Consider the following 22,339-nt stretch of genomic DNA (forward strand, 5'->3'; position numbering starts at 1 on the left):
CAGTGGAGCATGAAGGGACATAGCAGGAACATATGGTTGGAGTAGCAGAAAGAGAAAGAGGGAGAAGTCAGTCAGTAAAAATTTCAGAAAAGTTGAAAAGGCTAGTCATGGAGAATTTAAAAATCAGAGAAGCAGTTTGATTGGGTTCCAAAGACTAATAGGAAATCAGTGAAGATTAATAAGAAAATAAAATGGAATGGTTCCACTTCATGGGTTGAGAGATTATTCTGGTCACTGCATTCTGCCCCCCACAAAGTGCATGTAAAAATCAGGAACAGTGAGATGTTATTAATGAATGGATAATGATTCAGGAAGAGCAGAATGAATTCCCAAAATATTCTGGTCATGGTAATAAGTGAATGAGAAGATGGAGGAAATGCAAAAATCTGGGTGGAGAATGGATATCAATAGATCTGAATAGGTATTGTATGTTGTCAACATTGAGAACTGGCCTTTTGCACCAGGGAAATAAATTTCAATAAACAGTGAGTTTTGCTTTCCATATCGCGAGTTGGATACTCAGACTGGATTTGTGCCATTCTGTTCAGTGACTGGCTATCAAAACTGAATTAGTGAAAGTGATCCATGAACCAAAGCAAGCAAGTAAAAACAGGAGAAGAAAAACTAGACAGGTTGAAGAGGTCACAATCAGGGAAAGGAATAGTCAATACACTTTGGTTTTATTTCAGAAGTTTATGCCCAGTGTAAATTAAGTTCCCATTGCATAGTGACCCGGGGTTTAAAAAGTGATGTGTAGTGGCCCACTCCAGCTACCAGCTGCATGACTGATAGCAATAACTACTAGTACTGCACTTACTTTGTTCCCTTTGGCTCCCATTATTCCAGTTATGCCTCTCAAACCTTGAATCCCCTGGAAATGAAAAGTAAGAAGAGTATTGTGACAATTTAGATCATACTACTCTTTCATTGTAGAAATACAGTAGTTTTCAGATAGTAGTCTTCTTAAGATACTATATATTCTCTTTGTCTTCTGCATTAAAATGTTTAATTCATATGGTAATTTGAAAACTGCACCATTAATAAAATATCACATCAGAACATAGGTAGTTCAGTTTAGAGAAATTGTCAGATACACCAAAACTGCACCAAAACTTCAAACACAACTATAGTTTAGGGCCAAGAAAAACACTCATTGTTCATAAAGTTGAAGAGAATCTCTTAAAAAAATCTGTGAGGAACTGGGTCTAGGGTTTTGTATTTAAAAGAAACATTTTACAGACTATTTCAATCCTTATAAAGCTACCCCTCCAGCCTAGCAAAACCTTTTTTAGGCAGACATCTCTTTCTCTGCCTTCTGAATCCTGGATTGTAGTGGTCATCACTTAAAAAATATTGTGATTTTGAAGATCTGTTAATAAACCCACCTAGTGATGATGCAGTGGAGTTGAAAGAGCATTGTGTTATTTCCTGATGAATTCACCACATGAGAACTTGTCTGGGCATAGGCCACTAACTACAAGTGTGTTAAATGACTAGGCCTGTCTGAAGACAATCACTACAGATCCCCTTCAGGAACAGAAAATGGATATTTTAGTATAGTGAGCTCAGGCAACTACTTTATCAGGGAAATTGTATCAGTCTGAAGTACAAGAAAAAACTGTATTCTTTATTCTGTGCAATCTCTTGTAATTTGTTAAGCTCTAATCAGACTTCCGTGTTTATCTAGACCTCCAGGATTTATAACTTGTAAGTTATAAGCATGAAGGATTATTCAGGCTTACTGAGTGATTTTATTTCCCCCAAAATTGTACTAGTCGACTCTCCAGTCAAACTTGAGTACAGTAAGCATTACAGAATTTTTTTCAGCCCCAGAAAAATAGAAGTCTTCACCATCCACACTTCTTTCTCCTGACTCCTACCAGGAAACAACAGACTATGACAAAGGAAGTAAGCATGGCCTGATTGTTTGGGATGTTGTTGTTGGGAATGACCCCCTTTGCTCTTTCCCATTCCCTACTGCCTGTCCTAGCTATGGGAACTGGAAGGAGGTCTGATCACAGAGGAACCTACTAATGAAGAAAAAACAGGAACAGGGAACTTAGGATTCTTGGGGAAGGCACAATGAAACTATAGAAAGAGTATGCCACAATCTGCCCTATACTGGTGGTCACTAAGGCTATGTCTACACTATCACTTTTGCTGGAAGAAGCAAAGTAAATGAAGAGCGGATTAGCATTTTCTTGTGCTTCATTTGTATACTCTCTTTCGTTCCGTTTTTGCTATAGGGGGTTTTGTGAAAAAACAGGCAGTGTGGCTGTGGCCTTTTTGTGCAAAACCCCCTTTTTCCGCAAGATCCTTATGTGTCTCCGGGACAGGCATAAGGATCTTGAGGGAAAAGGGGGTTTTGTGCAAAACGGTCATGGCCACACTGCCTGTTTTTGTGTAAAAACCCTTAGCACAAAAACGGAAAGAAAAAGAATATGAAAATTAAGCACAAGAAAATGCTAATCCGTGCTTCATTTACATTGCCTCTTGCAACAAAAGTCATAGTGTAGACATAGCATAAATGCCCAGTTCTGTAAAGGATATATCTACTCTGCAAAAAAAAAAAAAAAAAAAAAAAAAACCTTGTGGCAGCAAGTCTCAGAGCCAAGTTCTAGAGACATGGGCTCATATTGCCATGCTAAAAATAGACTTGTTAGATGTTCCCACTCAGATGAGGAGCATGGTCTCAAAGCTTGAGCTCCAACACAAGTGAGAACATCTGGGAAGTTAATTTTTAGTGCCATTGCGCAAGCCCAAATCTGTGGAAGTGGGTTCTGAGATTCTCTGCTGCAGGGTTGTGGTGTTTTTTTGTTTTATTTTTGTCAATATAGATGTGCCATAATTCTTAAAGTTGAGCACATCTATGTCACCAAACTCATGCACTGTAAGGCCATTAAAGTCCAATTCAGTCATCTAGTAGCCCCCATGGTTTAAAAAAAATAATATAAGAAACACCATACTAATTGTGCACAATGTAAAAGCATTATAAGAACCAGGCCATGACTGCAGAAAAGGGCATGTTGTGAGATTTTACTATGCAGTTTTAAATATTTTAGCTTTATTCATGATCAGTGTCATATTATTAAAAGATGGATCTGTAATATTTTTTAATTTCTAATGCTTATAATAAAAGATATGGTCACATCAGACAAATTGATAGTGCTGTTCAAAAGGAAATACTTTACTGGAGGGCCTTGAGCTCCAACATCACCTATGACTCCCTGGGCACCTTCCTCACCCTGGAAAAAAAAAGAAAAAGAAAACTGAAGCAAATACATACCAGGAATGGTAAAACACTATCAATATAAGAGTTACCACTTCTTACTTAAAGATTCTTGTCAACATGCTCTACATTGAAGAAAACACAGAATAAGACACATTTTCTGCCCCACAACACTTAACATTAGTAAATTAAGATACATAATATATTGGCTCATTAAATCACAACACAATTCAACCATTTCTGTATTAAAAAATTCTTTCTTTGCCAAATCAATTTTTATAGGCTTCATGGAAGAAATGTGTTTTTAAAAGGACTATGAATTAAGATAAGGGGGTCATTTCATGCAAAAAAAAGCAAGGATATTTTAAATTTAGGCTAAATTATTTACATTTTTCTCACAGTTACTAATCCAAGGTTTGTTAATTCATATTTTAAAAACAGTAATGAGGTTTAGTCCGGAGTCTGAAAACTGGATGTGTGTACTGGTAGCCTTACATGCAATGTAGTATTATCCTTCGGTGTTATTTTTATTAAACCAAATACTGTGTCTAATTAATCTGGAAACCTTCCTAGTAACCAGCTGGCACCGTGCCTTATGCTGTTAGAGACCAGAGCTACAATTCAAGCTAGGATGACTTACAAGAGGTCGTTCTGGGACACAACAAAGATTTGTCAACTCTTAAAGCTCAAGAATAATGAAAAGGTGGGGGACTACTTCTGAGAAGTTAATATTGTTTTAACTGTACATGTGGATAAGGAGCCTGAGTTTATGGCACAAACTTTTTTCCTTATTTTTAAGGTCTTTTAAAGTGCTAGATTGCCTACCATGGAAAGAGAAGTCCTCTATGGAATAAAAAGCTGTGTTATGGCCGAAGGTGCCCCAGATTTCTTCACAAACTATCCAACAAGCCCATTCCAAATTAATTATGTTTTTAGGTGAGAATGTAGTTCAGTCTTCAAGCAGATTCAGTTCTTGGCCCTTTCCTTTATCTCTACTGTGGTTTCTCTTTCTTTTCCTCTCTTCACCATACACCTCTATATAGTATTCTCTCTTCTCTCTTTTCCCCCAGGATGCCATCTCATTCTCTTTTTGTTCTCTCCGGCTACGTCTAGACTGGCATAATTTTCCGCAAATGCTTTTAACGGAAAAGTTTTTCCGTTAAAGCATTTGCAGAAAAGAGCTTCTAGATTGGCACGGACGCTTTTCCACAAAAGCACTTTTTGCGGAAAAGCGTCCGTGCCAATCTAGACGCAGTTTTGCGCAAGAAAGCCCCGATCGCCATTTTCGCCATCGGGGCTTTTTTGCGCAAAAATTTTTAGCTGTGTACACTGGCCCTCTTCCGCAAAAACATTTCCAGAAAAGGGCTTTTGCCCGAACGGGAATGTCAAAGCATTTGCGCAAGAAGCACTGATTTCGGACAGTAGAACGTCAGTGCTTTTGTGCAAAATCAAGCGGACAGTGTAGACAGCTGGCAAGTTTTTGCAGAAAAACTTGCCAGTCTAGACGCAGCCTCCCTGTTCAGATGTGCCACCCTAAGCATTTAGTCTCCTACAAACTCTCTGCGCTTAATTTCCAACATTTTAATGCTAATGAATGCTGGTTTTATTGTTCAGCTAGTTCAATAATAATTATTGTCAAAATGAAAAGTGGGAATGCCAATTTCTGAGTGATAATGAATGCAGAATGGAGAGATGACTTAGCATATAATATGCTGATAGAGACCCAAATGCCATACAGGAAGTGGCCTCTCAGTCCTTTATGGCAGGACTATCAATAATTTTGATGGATTCTAACAAGATTTTTTTTTTTTGAAGCAGCTGGCAGATAACTTGTCAGTTATTTTGCTACAAATCATTGACCTTCCGTTAAAATGCTACTTGTCTATCTTACCTTATGACCTTGTTTTCCTGGTTCACCAGCCTCTCCTTTTACTCCTTTGTGACCCTAAAGTAAAGGAATAAAAAAAGAGTGTAGATAATTAATTTAGAATTTAAAATATCCAAACAGCCTACCTACTGCTCTTCAGCTGTACCTTCTGTAACATCTCAACTCCATGCACATCTAGGCACATTGGGACATGGGTTGTGATGCCATCTTCAGAAAAACCTAACCCCAGTAAATCAATGTGTCCAACACTGTACTAGTTATCTCCTCACAGGGTTAGTATCCCCAGAAATCAGACAAAACAACATAAGAGAAGCTAAAGTGTGAGTCAAGAAGGTGCTTGTTTCAATTTGACATATACTTCTATCAAATCTAACAGTTAGCATGTCTGAAGCTCTGGGACTATACACACTGGCTACATCTAGATTGCATCCCTTTTTTGTAAAAGGGATGCAAATTAGATGTATCGCAATTGCTAATGAAGCGGGGATTTAAATCTCCCCCATTTCATTAGCATAAAAATGGCTGCCGCTTTTTTTCGGCACAGAGCTTTGCCGGAAAAAAGCGCCAGTCTAGACACGGATCTATTTTAAGAGGGATAAGGGATCTTTTGGAAAAGGCTTTATTTTCTGAAAGATCCGCGTCTAGACTGGCACTTTTTTCCGGCAAAACTCCATGCCAAAAAAAAGCGGCAGCCATTTTTATGCTAATGAAGTGGGGGAGATTTAATTAGCAATTGCGATACGTCTAATTTGCATCCCTTTTACGAAAAAGGGATGCAATCTAGACGTAGCCACTGTGAAAAGTGATCTGAGACATATCTTGGCACCAGGCTTTTTTAACAATACAATGGGAGACTCCAAGGCGAGCAAGACCACCCCATCAGTGATTCAGCATTACAGTACACATATCTACAGTGGTAATACAACTAGTTTAAGTACATCAATTCTCTTACCTTCATTCCCATAAGGCCAGCATGTCCTGGACGGCCAGGTGCACAAGCATTGGGACACTGAAAAAGTACCCACACATTGAATTAACATGGATAAGAATTGTTAAAAAGGTATATTGTGGTTTAAGATTGAATTTTTCAAAACAATGAACAAATGTCTCACCAGTGGATCTCCTTCATGAAGCCCAATTGTTCCCTAAATTTGATGAAAAGGTTCAAAGTTAGAAAGAGATCAACAGAAAAAAATGACCTTGTCTCCTACAACAAAAACTACATCTAGCATTGCAGTGTAGGAATCAGAAGGTACCGAATTCTCAGATAATCAGTGGGCTGAAATTCTGAAAAATGTGTGTCTTCTGTTTGAGTAAGTGTGTCTTCTGTTTGAGTGAGACTCTTAGGGTATGTATAGACTATAGGCTTTTGTCGACAGAAGTTTTGTTGACAGATACTGCTGACGAAGCTTCTGTCGACAAAGAGTGTCTAGACTACATCCAGTTCTGTCGACAAAGCAAGCTGCTTTGTTGACATGACAGTGCAGATGCAAAGGACAGTGTAGATGCAATAATGCCTTCTGTTGACAGAACTCTGTCGACAAAAGACATTATTCCTCATAGAATGAGGTTTACTGCCATCAACAAAACTGCTGAGTTCCGTCGACGTTATGTTGACAGAACTCAGCGGCAGTGTAGACACAAGTATAGTTTTGTCGACAAAAGTCCAGTTTTGTCAACAAAACCCTGTAGTCTAGACACACCCTTTGAGAACTGATATAATTTAGTGAAAACACAAGTATTTGGGAAAGGTTGGGAAACTTTGGGAGAATATAGTAACCTTAATTGGAATGTGGGTAGTGCACTGTAGTAATCTGAGAGGGATGAAATCTCCAGGATAAACAGAGAAGGAGCAGCACAGCCTGATCTACGTCATGGCTATTTGCTTTTTGGGCATTTTTTGCAGTTTAACCATTCATATTTTCTACAGTGGCGAAATCAAATTTTGTAGCAACTTCTGTGGAAAATGAGATATGCCCTCCTTCCTTAGAGCTCCAACCACAAGCCTACCCTGTATCCCTTGGCCTAACTTAAAGAGTTAGTGGAAGGTGAACCGCCCTCATGGAGAGGCAGAAGGGGGCACCTTTTTTATGCAGGCAGGAGGCGTGACAACAAGGGAGCCCCAGTACTCAACCCAGGAGGCAGGATGTCCCTACTTGCACTAATGGGCTAGGCCCATTGAATACTTCTCTCCAGAGCAGTAGGCCTTAGAGTTAGCCCTTCACTGAGATGTAAGGGATAGTTCACACCCCTCAGAGTTCCTTACATTCTGTTAGCTCTTTTGACTGCTACTGTATATTCAGTGGATGTTTTCAGCGAATTATCCACAGTGACTCCAAGATCTCTTTCTTGAGTGGTAACAGCTAATTTAAACCTGATCACTTTATATGTATATTTGGGATTATATTTTCCACTGTGCATTACTTTGCATTTACCAAACATTACATTTCATCTGCCATTTTGTTTCCCCTTCATCCAGTTATGTGAAATCCCTTTGTAAATCTGGGCAGTATGCTTTGGAATTAACTATCATGAGTAGTTTTGTATCATCTGCAAACCTTCCCATCTGACTATGTACCCCATTTTATAGATCATTTATGAATAGGTTGAACACCACAGACACTGTATGGTCTGCTGTGGGACAACACTATTCATCTCTCGCCATTCTGAAAATTAACCATTTATTCTTACCCTTTATTTCCTGTCTTTGAAGCAGTTACTGATCCAAAAAAGGACTTTCCCTGTATCCCATGATAGCTTTTTTACCTAAGAGCCTTTTTTGAGGGACCTTATCAAAAGCTTTCTGAAAGTCTAACAATCACCCTACTCCACATATTTGCTGACTCCTCAAAGAATTCTAATACAGTAGAGTCCTGATTATCTGACCTAAACGGGACCGACAGGTGGTTGGATTACTGAAAATGTTGGATGAAAGGGACTCTGCTGTAGCCGGTGCTGCTTGGTCCCCATCCCTGCCTGACCGTGGCCCCTTCCCTCCCTGCAGCTCTCGGGCACAGGTCGGGAGAATGGCCCCACACGCTGCCCCGTCGCTCTCCTGGAGCCACTGATGCTACTCCGGCCGGCGCTGCTTTGTCCCTAGGTGCTGCAGGGTCGGATAAAGAGGAATGTCAGATTACCGAACGTCAGATAATCCGGACTCTACTGTAGCTGAGTGAGGCATGACTTGCTTTTACAAAAGCTGTGTTGACTCTTTCCCACCAAATTGTGTTTAGGTGTCTGATATTTCTGTCCTTTAGTATAGTCTCTACCAATTTTCCTGGAACTGAAGTCAGGCTTACTACCTGTAATCAGTGGGATTGACGTTTTTGTTAAAAATTGGTATCATATTAGCTATGTTCCAGTTATCAGATACAGTATCTGATAGGTCATACAGGACACAGCGCTTATCCAAATATTAGCATATATTAAACATAATCACTTACTCTGGGGCCTGGAGGGCCTGGTGGGCCTGGAGGGCCTCTCTTTCCTGCATCACCCTAATATTGAAGAACACATTTAATTAATTCATCATAATGATATACACATCAGCAGTACACAAGACTGAACAACCAATCTCAGAACAAGAAAACTCAAATTTCAAGAATACAAGTCTGGTTGTAGAGAATGAGGAGACAGGAGACAGGTGTGAGATTGTATTTGTTTGTATTCCATGATTGACATAAGACTGTGGAGTAATTCTCATACCACATGTACAGTAAGAGCCTTTTTGAATAACATCAGTCCTCTATTTACTTCATATGACAGTTTTCCCCCATGTTTTATGAAAATTAGCTTATGATTATGAACAAGCATAATTTGGAGCTGCTTTGAACAAAATACCCCATGTAACCTATCAATTTTAATGTTCCAATCTGCTGGCTTTGTATATCCTATTTTGGTGCATGTATCATTCTTGTATGTAAAGTTGGAAATATGTAGTATATAACTATTTATAGTTTTAAATATGCTAACGAGAGCCATTACTGGTGCTCCGAAGCCTTAACAACTGGATGATCAACTTAATGATTTGTAAACAGCCTTTTTTGTCCTGTAAGTCCAAAGGTGAATGAACTAGTAAGACATATGACAATACCATCTGCTACTAGGATTCTATTTTTGATCCAGGTAATTTTCCATGGAAAGGGGATTGTAGAACAAAAGATTCCCACCCTGGGGAGAAGACTATTTAACCAAGGGAAAGTTATCAGGTCTTTGTCTTCGGCTGTTGTGACATTCGCCAAAAAAAAAGGGCTATGGGCCTAGGTTATAATGAAAGATCATCTCTGACCTGAAGATTATGCCTAGAACAATAACAGCTTTTTAGGGTAAGCATCTTCTTGCAGTAATTTTTTTTAGTGAATTAGAACAAGCTATGTGTTTTCTTTTCACTTTTTTAGTAACTTACTTTGATCTGTCTATTTTCACTTGCAACCACTTAAATCCTACTCTTTATACTTAATAAAAACATTTTTATTTACTATCAGGCCCAATGTAAATAATTGTTATGGGGGGAGACAAACAATCTGTGTGCATATCTTTCTTTCATTGATAAAGAGAATGAACATCTTCATGAGCTCTCTGTGTGTAAAATTTTTACTCAGTGAAAGATGGATTCATCTGGGGTTTCAATTCCTTTTGAGGGTTGGTTTTCTAGGTGCTGTGCCCTAAAACTGCACCCTCCTAGAGCTGAAATGGGTCAGTCTCTGCATTGCTCTGCACAGCAGTGCTAATCCCAATTCTGTGCTTTGTCTGAGGGAGACCAGAAAATTTGGCCAAGCATGACAGGGTGGTGGGGAGCCCCAGAGAGAAAGAAGGTAGGTATCAGTGGCATAATCAGCACACTGAAGAACAATCCCCACAGATCTTCTGTCACCGCACCCCATCACACTTCATATTGAGTGCAGGTATCACTGGTTCTTATTTAATAGCGAGTGAAAAGATATCACATAACATCTGCCATAAAATGGCCATTTCCAGCATGACAGGCCACAACAGAAATTTCCTTTGAACTCTAAAGCTTTGGATTTCGTTTGCTATCTCCCAGGGAATTCTATAGAATAACAAGTGAAATGATGCTGTCAAGCACTGTTGTATGCAAGATGTTTGGGAAGCAATATTTTACTGTGCCCCATTACTTTTGGAATTTTCTATTTTTCAATCTCACGCATGGGATAAGACAGAAAAATGATTGTGTTAAACCAGACATTTCCTTATCTACTCTCTGTGTGTCTTCAAAACATAAACCTGTACCGTGGACTAAATGGGAACTCTGCAATTGTCTTTACAGGGAGCAGGAGCGGCCCCAAGCTAAGATTTTACTACTGTTGTCATTGGAGAACTAGTAGAGTATTTTAAGTAAACTAGATCCTATTCTGCCTCATGTGTCTTCCAAAAAATTGTCAGCTAACTTGTAAAGAAAGAGCCTTCATCTCTGGAAATGATGTACAAGTCAGAAGAGAACAACGCGATTTTTAAAGCCCAAGCTAAGAATTAGAATATTTTGATTTACAATGTTGTAGTCATGTTGGTCCCAGGATATGAGAGATACAAGGTAGGAGGCAATACACATTATTAGACCAACTTCTATTGATATAAGGTACAAGCTTCCAAGCTACACAGAACTCTTCTTCAGATCTCAGGAAGCAGACATGCTGCTTCCTTTCCCAAACCTGAATAAGGGCTCTGTTCTTATTAAACTCTTGATCAAAAGCTTGTGCCATCAACAGAAGTTGGTCCAACAAGTTATGTTACCTCACCAACCTTGCGTCTCTAATATAATTTTATTTATAAAACAGAAAATTTGACGTGGAAATAAGTGAAAGGATAATTCAATAAAAATATCACTGTGGTAGTTCTGTATCATTTTTCTGACTACAGTCTTCCTTTAAATCAAGTCTTATTACATATTGATTGAACTTAGCTTTTAACTATTTTCTTATTTGCTATGACTGACTATAAAGTGTTTTGAGATGTTAACACTGGAGTTAAATGATCAACTGAGAAAATAGCTTGGATGCTTCATTTTAAAAGTAAAATGCTATTTCTTACTTTCTTTCACATTCAAAAGTATAGTGTTGTCATATTTCAGTGGTAAAATATGATGCAAAAATAGGACAACTTGCTGAATCTGCCCTTACTAACATTTGTAAAGTAGCCACCACCGTGAAAAAGTGGTTAGGAGAGAGGGGGCAAGGGACACCATTGTTCAGAGTAGCTATGTAAACAATGGCAAATAAGCTGTTCTAAAAAAAAGTAGTACTGTAATTACACCACTATCCACTCCCACTGCTGGTCAAGGGAAGTAATTATGACTGAATTACAGTTTATTTTCAGTTTACTTATGAAGTAGTGGAATTATGTACCATCTCTGATTCAAGGAAGAGTATAACCCATAATGTCTCTACAGAGCTCTGAAGATGTGAAATATAGTGCTCAGTAGACTACAGAGACTACTCCATCCTCATGGCTTTGTGAATGGATGGGATGTACCTAACTTGTACAGACTAGCCCTTAATTTCTCTCTATGTCAGTTCTCCTTCTGAAAAGGAGGATGATAATAGTTCCTGACTTCACAGAAGTGTCTAGGGGAAAAATTAATTAATTATGTTTGCAGGTGCTCAGTTAGTCTGAAGATAAGTGCTACAAGAGGTAGCAAGAAAAGAGAAAAAATCCTTAATCAGGGCAGGATTGATTGGTGTGCAGTAAATGGGGCCATACTAAATGATGAGGGTAAAAAGAAATATTGAATAACTGCATTTTATACTGATATGAGATGGCTCCTGGGGAAAAACAGTGTGTGATCATGTAATAAAATATTTAACATAATGTATACACAAAAGGGGCCAAAAGTTAACATTCTATATCCAGCCTTAACTTTGCCATTTCCTAACTATTTAGTGCCTGCTATTGCATACAACGAACAAGATTTTTTGTGTGGAATACTGTATGAAACACTTTGTTGCATTATTATAAATGATCTATTTGTGCTATTAATTATTTATTTCTGGAGAGATTTCCTCCAACCTGCTCCTCTGCCTAAAATCCCAACAGGAAAACAAACAAACAAACAAAATACTTATGTATGTTTTTGTGTTCTCATGTCTTAAAGCATGTTTGGATGGCATAAAAATTATGTTTCCTGCTGCACAGTGTCTTTCAGACAGCAAGAAAATGCAAATTATGGCAAACATAATGCAGTACTCACAGTTGGACCAACACGGCCTACTTCACCAGGAAGTCCTGCTACACCAGGGGTACCCTACAATAACCAAGTAAAAGAAAGAAATATTTATAAATTGTTTACATCATCTTCATAATAAAAATGGAAGTACCTAGGCAAATATCTTCCCAAAGCAGAAAGAGACAAATAATGCCCTCAGAAACGCATACCTACTCCCAAAGAAGCTCTCTCTTTGGGAGAACTAAAATGGTATAAAATTTTATACTCTTAGGTAAACAGGATGAAGATTAATAAAGACAAATGTAAAGTGCTCCACTTAGGAAGGAACAATCAGTTTCACACATACAGAATGGGAAGCGACTGTCTAGGAAGGAGTACAGCAGAAAGGGATCTATGGGTTATAGTGGACCACAAGCTGAATATAAGTCAGCAGTGTGATGCTGTTGCAAAAAAAGCAAACATGATTCTGGGATTCATTAACAGGTGTGTTGTGAGCAAGACTTAAGAAGTCATTCTTCCGCTCTACTTTGCGCTGGTTAGGCTTCAGTTGGAGTATAGTGTCCAGTTCTGGGCACCACATTTCAAGAAAGATGTGGAGAAATTGGAGAAGGTCCAGAGAAGAGCAACAAGAATGATTAAAGATCTAGAGAACATGACCTATGAAGGAAGACTGAAAGAATTGGGTTTGTTTAGTTTAGAAAAGAGAAGACTGAGGGGGGACATGATAGCCGTTTTCAGGTATCTAAAAGGTTATCATAAGGAGGAGGGAGAAAACTTGTTCACCTTGGCCTCTGAGGATAGAATAAGAAGCAATGGGCTTAAACTGCAGCAAAGGAGGTTTAGGTTAGACATTAGGGAAAAGTTCCTAACTATCAGGGTAGTTAAACACTGGAATAAATTGCCCAGGGAGATTGTGGAATCCCCATCTCTGGAGATATTTAAGAGTAAGTTAGATAAATGTCTATCAGGGATGGTTTAGACAGTATTTGGTCCTGCCATTGGGGGCAGGGGACTGGACTCGATGACCTCTCGAGGTCCCTTCCAGTCCTAGTATTCTATGATTCTATGATTCTATGAAAATGTTAGTTGTAAAAAATGATACTTATGAATAGATATTTATGAATAAATCAGTGCCCCCAAAATTATTATCTATCTTTCATTTTATTACTTTGATTTGTTATACAATCATGATCTATACATTGTATAAAATGATACTTACTGGTGGTCCAAGAATCCCCTTACCCTGAAAAAATAATAATGTGTGTCATTGGCCAGGGTGGGAAGGCAGGGATAGGAATCAATTTAATCTCACTAAAGTGAAGATCATTAATATTAGCAATATAGAAAGAAGTTCAGTAATTTACCTATTCTCTCTAGCATTCAGTCAATTTACTCAGTCTGAAGAGTAAACATAATTCCCCAGAGAGGTTTATCCTGAGTGACACTCTGTCTGAATTTGACTTTCTCCTGTTAATAACCATGGTGCCAGATCATCAACACTGAAGTCCTCCATACAGTGTATCCTTTCCTCAAGTGTAGGGCTCAGGAGTCACATTACTAAATGGACAAGCAATGTGCTATATCCTGTCTTATCTAAGCACAATGAAATGATACTTTTCAACAGTAACAGCAAGTATGTCGAGTACATCCCTCTTTCTTGGCCTGAGGCATTTTCTTTGACCTGAGAATTATTAATATCTCTGTTCTAGGTCACAAGTTTTCACAGAACATCTGCTACCACACATTTCAGAATTAGTGATACCTGTTTACCAATCACACTACCGTTCATATCCTACTAGGCATATACAGCAGTACAGTTTGCAATGAAGTAAAAAAAAAAAATCAATTGCTACCAAGGCATACTGGAGTGTATCACAGGCAGCTTAAAAGTCATAGGTCAAATGAAGGTCATTGATCTGTAAAACAATGGCCCGTAGTCCCATGATACTCAGATATCCTCCATTTATGACTTTTCTAGCCCCCAAATATGATTTCTAAATCACTGTCTTGTCACAGGTGACATTCTTCCATAATGTGTGTGCATGTGAAAAACCTGTGTTCTCTACAAACTTTACCAGGATCATTTGAGCTCTTATAGGCCAAATCAATTCCACTCCTAATAAAAAGGGCAGTAATCTTGGAGGGTTAAGAAGCTGAGGTTTCTTTTAGTGTGATGTATCTTTGGTGTTTTTTCATAGTAGCATCTCTACTTACAAAGGAACAGCTATGCTTTTTACACGTTTCTAACATCCACCTTTCCATCAGATTCACCTATTATTCTGTTCTGGAACCAACATTTTCTGCAGATTCCCTTTGTATTAAATTAAAATACTTGATGCATTTCCCAAGTTTCACATATTCTATAGGAATGTAGCCCAACTACATGCCATTTACTTCAAACTGAAATAAGACAATTAATATGCCTTTTAATTTTCCCCAGCATGTTTAGTCTCAAGTGTTAAAATCTATTGAAAACACATTTCTTTCTGATCCTCTGAGTAAGAGAACTGGAAAACCAAAGTGGTTTCCTTCGTGCTATGTCTTTAATTGTGCAGCTAATTTAAACCACTCTCCTAAGCAACCATTTCACCTTCAACTTTGATGAATAAGTGGCAAATCCTCTCCTTCTCCCAAAACAGTCCATTCAATCTACTCATCAGCCCTCTCAGTCTTACTATTTCTGTAACTAGAGATTGGTTACATTATGGATCCAAAGACTGCCACTAGCTGTCACAAGTTAGTACTTTAATTGTCCTAGGTTTCAGATTTTCTGCTAAGGAAGAGAAAATAAATGAATATATCCACATGAAATGATGGACCTTAAGTATGAACTTTTTCTAAATGTAAGCTCTTCTTCAGGATAAGGAATATATTTTCTTGTATGCCTAAATATTTAAGTGATTCTATATCTAAATAATAGTAAGACATTAATTGAAAATGAAAACACACAGTCAGGGCTCCAGAGTTCTGGATCAAGATGGAATAGAACAAGCCTAATTACAGTCTGAGTCTCAGGAAAGAATCAATTCTTAATCCCATGAAGACATACAGCAGGACACAATAGCCCCCGTTTTTTCAAGTACTCAGCTTTTTAAGAATTTCCTTTACAATTTCAGTTTCTGTTTATCTAGAATCATCCAGGTCTCCAATTATGGAAGGTCCTAAACCTAACAATTATTCTCAGCCTCCAAATCAGAATATGGGCTTTGGGCTGTGACCTAGGGCAGGAGGTTGAGGTGCCAGGTCTGAGAGGGAGGTATGTATGTAGGAGGATGGCAGAGTGTTTGGATTCTGTGGGATAGGGCGACAGGAGTAGGAGGCAGAGTGTTGGGGAAGGGAAGGTCTGGGATCCCAGAGGCAGGCTCTGGCTGGAAGGCTTGTCTGGGTGACTCCCAGCCAGCAGCCTAGAAGGTTTCTCAGTCATGGTCCCAGCCTTCCCTGCCCCCCAACCCAGCTGCAGGGGCTATATGGGTCTATGAATAGCTGTGAGCCTGAGAGGACAAGATGAGCAGTGCTTTTGCACTCTGCTTGTTCTTCAAACAGGCAGTTCCCATTGGCCGGAAACTGACTAATGGAATTATGCTGGGAGTGGGGGCAGCATGCTAAGCCTCTCCCCACTCCCCTGGCTCCCAGCTATTCAACGACAAACAGGGGTCTGCAGCTCTGCAGAAGCTTTTCTAAGCAATGGGAAGGAGGGGACGAGGCAGGCAGGTAGCCTGCCTGAGGCTTCCTGCTGTGTCCAGGGGCCAGATTTGGCAGCTTGGAACTAGCCCGTGGGACATATTTTGCCCAGTCTTAGTTTATATTATAATGAATATATTACTTACTGGAAGTCCACGGCCTCCAGGCAATCCAGGTTCACCCTGCAAATAATACAAATATTATTTGTCAAATTATAATAGCTCACTTGGAGTATGTCTATACTGTGCAGCTATTTCAGCATACCAGAAGTATCCCAAAATAGCTACCCCGTGTCTTAACAAACTGTCCATTATTTTGAAATATCTTTTGAAATAATGGATGCGCTATTTTGGCATCCCTGTAACCCTTGGGTTAAGGGATGTCTCGAAATAGAACGTTATTTTGAAATTTGGTGCTGTGTAGATGCACCATTTTTCAAAATAAGCTATTTTGAAATAGAATCAAAATAAGAGACGCAATTTGCGTCTTATTTTGAGTTTAGGGTGCTGTGTAGACGCACCCTTGGTGTTGTACACAACATGTAGGAAGATATAGTTCTTGTCTCCTGAAGACTACTAACTAAAGGATTATTCAACTCTTACTTACCTTGACTACCTTATTCAAACAATCTAATTTAATTCAGTGGAACTGCATATAAAGGAAATTTCTATTCATAGTGAGAAAAGGACAAAGAATTAGCCTATCAATATTAGAGTTTTGTTTTGTCCCTGCATCTGATGAAGTGTTTTTTACCCATGAAATTGTATGCCCAAATACAATTATCAGTCTTTAATGTGCCACAGGACTCCTTGTTGATTTTACATTTGGATTGTGGAGGTACTGAAGTTTTGCAGCTACAGTGGTGGCTATGATAACTGCTATAATAAGGCCCAATGCAAAGGACTGAACATCCCCTGAGACATGCTGCGCTCTTTCAACTCCTAATGAAGTCAGTGGGAGTTGAGAGCATTCAGTGTCTCAGAAGGAGGCTCCGACTGGTTCAGCGTTGCATTCCATACTAATTAGAAAAAATGACTATTTTATTATCCTCAAAAAAAAATCTATGTTCCTGTGAAAAATGAATCCAAGATTTATTCTTACCTTTTGTCCTCGGGATCCAGCTGGGCCAGACGATCCATCTGGGCCTGTCAGTCCCTTTTGAAATGAAGTGCAACTTATCAGTTAACTCACATTTTTGTTAATCACAAAAGAATAGTCTATATTTAGAAAAGTGTATAAAATACTATGAAATTGTCTTGCAATGAGAATAATTTAGAGAGATATAGAGATGGAGCTGACTTTCATGTTTGAAATCAGCCGAGAAAGATGAACTTTTGGTGACCTCTAATGAAAAGCCCCACCCTTTCCTCCATATTCAGCTTAATGTGAAAATGGAAATTAATAATCAATCAGTCCCTTCCCTAAAAACCTCTACATTACATTTGATTTATGCCCACACCAATACTGTTCATATTTTGTACATTTTATCCATACATATAAGGCCAGGGGTGAACAATAAGCCAGATGCAGCTCTTCAGGGATAGCCCCTGGAAGGCTGCAGGCTCTTTATTTACATATGCCACTTCAGGTACAGCTTCTTGAAGCTCCCATTGGTCACATATCACTGTTCCCAGCCAATGGGAGCTGCAGGAAGCAGCAGCTCCCATTGGCCAGGAATTGCAATCTGTGATGAAAGGGAGCGTCAAGCGGCTGAACCTGCGGAGCAACAGGTAATTAAGAGCCAGCAACATACCAGAGCTAAACCTGATCAACCACCTCCAGCCTATGGGCTGGTTAGGGCCCACCTCTGTATAAGGCCTTACTTTGACTTTAAAACATGACTTCAATGACCGTTATTCACAGGCATCCAGAATAGACTATTTTTTACAGTAACTTAGGAGATGCAATCATTTTGAACCAAATGTTAGCCCTATGTGCGTAATAAGGGACATTACTACATATGGCACTACACCCCGGGCTGACCAGTCCAGAAGACAGTTAGGCCTAGGGAGTTGGGGAAGGGGAAAAGAAACCACATCTGCTCTGTGCAAGAAGGAACATGATGCAAATGACTTTCCTAAATCACTCCTCACAGCAGCCCTCTATGAATCTTCTCACCCTTATCTTCTCTCCCAAAACAAGTTGAAGAGGTTATTATTGAGGGAGAAAGGTTAGAGAGAAAGGATAGAGAGGAAGGCCATAGCACTCTGAGGAAGATTGTCTTCCCTTGCTACTTCTGATTGCAATGAGAAAGGACAGAAATTCTTTAGCCCTCCCTTCCCTCAGACTAGCAGCTCCCCTGAGGCCATGTCAGTCATGATACCATTCTCTAGGCCACACGGATCCCTTCAGTATCCCTAACTGTCACTCTCTTCTTCTTTGCCCTTAGCTGCTATGGGAGCATAGGCCATCAACAATTTCTTTCCAAGCCTCTCTGTCTTGTGCCACCTTTTCTTATTCCCTCCAGCTTTATCCATTTTCTTGACTTTCACATCCAGGACTCTTCCCCAACAATTCTTTGGCCTTCCTCTTCCCCTTTTTTCCCTATTGGTTCCAGGATAGGGATTGTCTGGTAATGCTAGTTGGTGGCTTCCTCGGTGTACGGCCAATCTGTCAAACTGTCACTCTGGCCGCATCTATACTTACTGGAAAATCGATGCTCTGGAGGCACCCCTGTCGGCACCAGTACTTCTTCTCACAAGGAGTAAGGGAAATGTTTCCCCTGTCAACCTCCCACAAAGGGGACAGAGCCAAAGTTCAAATCAAGGTACATCAACTCAGGGCCAGCCTGAGCCCTTTTGACACCCTGGGCCAGGGCATGAGGTGCCGCCCACGGGTGCAGGGCGCATTCACAGGCCCGCCCGTGGGGTGCAGGCCCGCCCCCGGCACCATGGGGCCAGCGCTGCGGGAGCTGGGCACGCGGCTCCTGATGGCAGCTGTAAAGGACGCCGCACGCCCCTTACAGCTGCCATCAGGCGCCCCCCGTGGGTTGGTGTCCTGGGCAGCTGCCTGGCTCGCCCATGCCTCCGTCCGGCCCTGCATCAACTCCAGCTACACAATTAACTTAGCTACAGTTGCTTACCTTAATTCAAATTTGTCCCCCAGAGTAGACCTGGTCTCAGGGAATGAGGAACTGGCTCCCATACTATACAGAAATATTGGAATAGGCCTCTCCAGTGTCATCCCCACCAGGGTCTTGATAATCACACATGGCAATTAGGGAGTATGGAATCATAAACTCAGCCTCTGAGGGAAAGTTATTAAATAAAATATCTGTGCAGATTCTTTGAGGCTAGAACTATACCCTGGGGCTGACATAAGTTGGGCCATGATTTGGTCCTTAAATCATACTTGTCTCTCTGACTTTAAAAAAAAAAGACAATTGTAGCAAATTTTGGCCAAAAAAGGCCCAAAAAAGGGCGTTTGATAAAGTTCAATTTGTCCTCAATCATCTAATGTTGTTTAATAATTCAAGAAATCTATTAAAATCCTTGCTTTTATGTTTGTCTAACATTTTCCTTTATAGTGAGTTTCTAACAATTAAATATGTGACCCCAAAGGCTTTTTTCCTGCTAATTTTCTTTCTGCAGTGGACATGGTCATTATGAACAATTAATGGGCAGTATTTTTTGTTCAATTTTTTTATGCTGGATAGTGGAATAATTTGTAAGAGAAAAACAAAACTAAAGAACTCAGAATTGACCCAGCAATGTATGGATGAGAAAGGACAGTATCAGTGAAAAACCCAGATCCATGATATTTTTAATTCTATACCTATTGGATGCACAACGATTATATATTAAGTTCAATTTGTGTACTTTACAACTGTAAACATGGTTACATTTTACTATTTTTCACTCATTCTATAACAGCAGGGTATATGCATGAGCAAGAAGGCATCAAAACCACAATAACTTCCATACAGGGAGAGAATAAAAAGACTGGGACTGTTCAGTTTAGAAAAGTGATGACTAAAAGGTGAGTATGATAGAGATCTATAAAATCATGATGTTGTGGAAAAAGTGAATAAAGAAGTGCTATGTACCCCTTCATATAACACAAGAACCAGGGAGTCACACAGTAAAATAAATAAGTTTCTAAAATACATAAGGAATATTTCTTCACACAACACACACTTAGCCCCTGGAACATGTTGCCAAGGGAAGTTGTGAAGGCCATATGTATAATTGCGTTAAAAAGAATTAGATAAGTTCATAAACTTTAATGGCTATTAGCCAAGACAGTTAGGTATGCAATCCTGTAGGTGTTCCTAGCCTCTGTTTGCCAGAAGCTGTACTGGATAGCATAGGATAGATCCTGATAATTGTCCTGTTCTGCTAATTTCTTCTGAATCATCTTGTACCAGCCACTGTCAGAATACAGTATATTGGGATAGATGGACCATTAGGTTGAACTGGTATGGTTATTCTTATATTTTAAGGAGTTTGAGAAAATTATGTTGTTTAGGTAACTGAGTTGCCTTGAAAAAGTAAAAAAGCATCCAGAAATTGAGTCTTGGCAGGAAAGTAAAGGAGACAAAGATTTTCAAATATTTGGTTTTATATTTGGTGTTTGCTTATTGCTTTTCAGTTTGCACACAGAGAGTTTCAGAGAAACTTAGTGAAGTCGATTTGTAATGTGAATTTGGCATGAACAAATCTCTATTTTATTATTAATTTTAAAAAAGTTGTAATAGGAGTTTTAAATTCCCCTGCTTCAGAAGACCTTCTGCAGAAAAATGAATAATTTTCCAACATATTTCCTTTTATTTTCAAGTGTATTTTTAGCACTTCTATAAAACGTAGGTAGTTTAATGTTCTCTCCTCTAAAATTGTGGGGTCAGGACTTATTATATAACAAACTATTTTTTCTGTCAATTTTTATATAAGCTATAGAGTAATGTGCTTAAATCCTTGCATAAGACATAAGTACCAATATGAAACTCCATCATAGCAAAGAACTACAATAAGAAGTTTCCCCAATTATATGAATATGATAGTGTTTTAGTGCCAGTATATCTTTTCTATGGATTTGTTTTAGCTTTCCACCAAATAAGAATTCCCTTGAATCTTGATTCTTTGAGCCCTTCTATTGTTCCTCCTGAAGAAATAAAGTCATGAGGGCAGTAAAATTGTTGGGGTGGACTGAAGTCCTCCTTGCTTCAAAACAGCATATTGTCAGGTCATTTGGGATTCTGTTTCTCCAGGGATCACATTTAAAGTCCATCCATAAGCATCAGCTCAGTAAAGCATAATATTACTTTACCACAGTTTCACATAGCTAACTGTCTCAAATTTGGATGTCCTAAATGTGATATTATAATAGTTTTCTTGCACTTACAGGATTATGTATTGCTACAGAGGAATAAAAATTCCATTTGGGAGAAATGTTTATATAATATAAAAAGAGCAAGAGGTGTTACGCAACACTTTTAAAGACCATCAATCATCTGCTTGGGTATTCAAATGAATTTGTATTTTCATATTATATTTTGTTTGTAAAATTATATAAAGATGTCCAAAATATATATTTTAAATTGTGCCAAATCAGCCTATTCCTTCATTTAAACTGCAAAAAATGGGTCTCGTTTATTTCCATAGGGCACTTAAAAACTTGTATCAATTTTGTAACTATGTGTTACAATAAATACATGGCCATTCACATTATAGAGTACATTAGAATTCTATCTGAAGTTACTGAGAAACTAGTGTTTCTGATTAATAATACAACCAGACAATAATTCTCTGTTTATTTACTTCTTATATCATATGGTTTCATGGTCCAGGGTTTATTATATAAGGCATAATGTTTTCGCATTGGATTACTGCTTGACCTGTCACTATAAAGCTTCATAATCAGAAAGTAATGAAAAATATGTGGCAGATGTTTTTCTCCAGTTCATTTTGTAGGGTGAAAAATCTAAAAATATCCATTCCTGACTGAGCTTATGTGTAGGTAACATATTGTTAAATCTATGAATGAGATTTTTATCTTCTGTATTTTAGTTCACACTCTACTGTTATTCTAATATAAAATAAAATAATAATATAAAATAAAAGTCTGTTCCTCAGCAGTAAATTGCAAATCTCAAAAAACAAACAGAAAACATAGCTTTTCTCATGGAGAATGACTCAAAACAACCTTTGAGATTTCCAGAGCATTGTATCATGTTTTAAATGTATTCCTTCTCATAGCGAGTTTCTTGCATGAATCTTGCATTTAGTCTTGTTAGGCTCTTGTACAGATATTCTCCATTTTCTTCATTCTGTCTCAATGTTCCCCAAAAGAAAGTTGCTCTGTTTGTACCATCAATTGCCCTTAAAGTGTGTTGTACAGGGGAAATGAATGTGATACTTCCACA

General features: G+C 38.8%; 1 protein-coding gene across 2 annotated transcripts in view; it reads right to left on the reverse strand.

Moving 5' to 3' along the window:
• Nucleotides 1–22,339, reverse strand: part of COL9A1 (collagen type IX alpha 1 chain) — a 109,458-nt gene that overhangs the window by 55,119 nt on the left and 32,000 nt on the right. For both annotated transcript variants that reach the window (XM_006127230.4, XM_075923706.1), the window contains 10 exons: nt 17,080–17,133; nt 16,125–16,160; nt 13,517–13,540; nt 12,322–12,375; nt 8,561–8,614; nt 6,230–6,262; nt 6,070–6,126; nt 5,121–5,174; nt 3,192–3,245; nt 818–871 (listed from right to left, as the gene is read on the reverse strand). In XM_006127230.4, the coding sequence (XP_006127292.1) occupies nt 818–871; nt 3,192–3,245; nt 5,121–5,174; nt 6,070–6,126; nt 6,230–6,262; nt 8,561–8,614; nt 12,322–12,375; nt 13,517–13,540; nt 16,125–16,160; nt 17,080–17,133 (474 nt within the window). The remainder of the gene's footprint in view (nt 1–817; nt 872–3,191; nt 3,246–5,120; nt 5,175–6,069; nt 6,127–6,229; nt 6,263–8,560; nt 8,615–12,321; nt 12,376–13,516; nt 13,541–16,124; nt 16,161–17,079; nt 17,134–22,339) is intronic.

Source organism: Pelodiscus sinensis, chromosome 3, assembly GCF_049634645.1.
Source record: "Pelodiscus sinensis isolate JC-2024 chromosome 3, ASM4963464v1, whole genome shotgun sequence".
Lineage (NCBI taxonomy): Eukaryota > Metazoa > Chordata > Testudines > Trionychidae > Pelodiscus > Pelodiscus sinensis.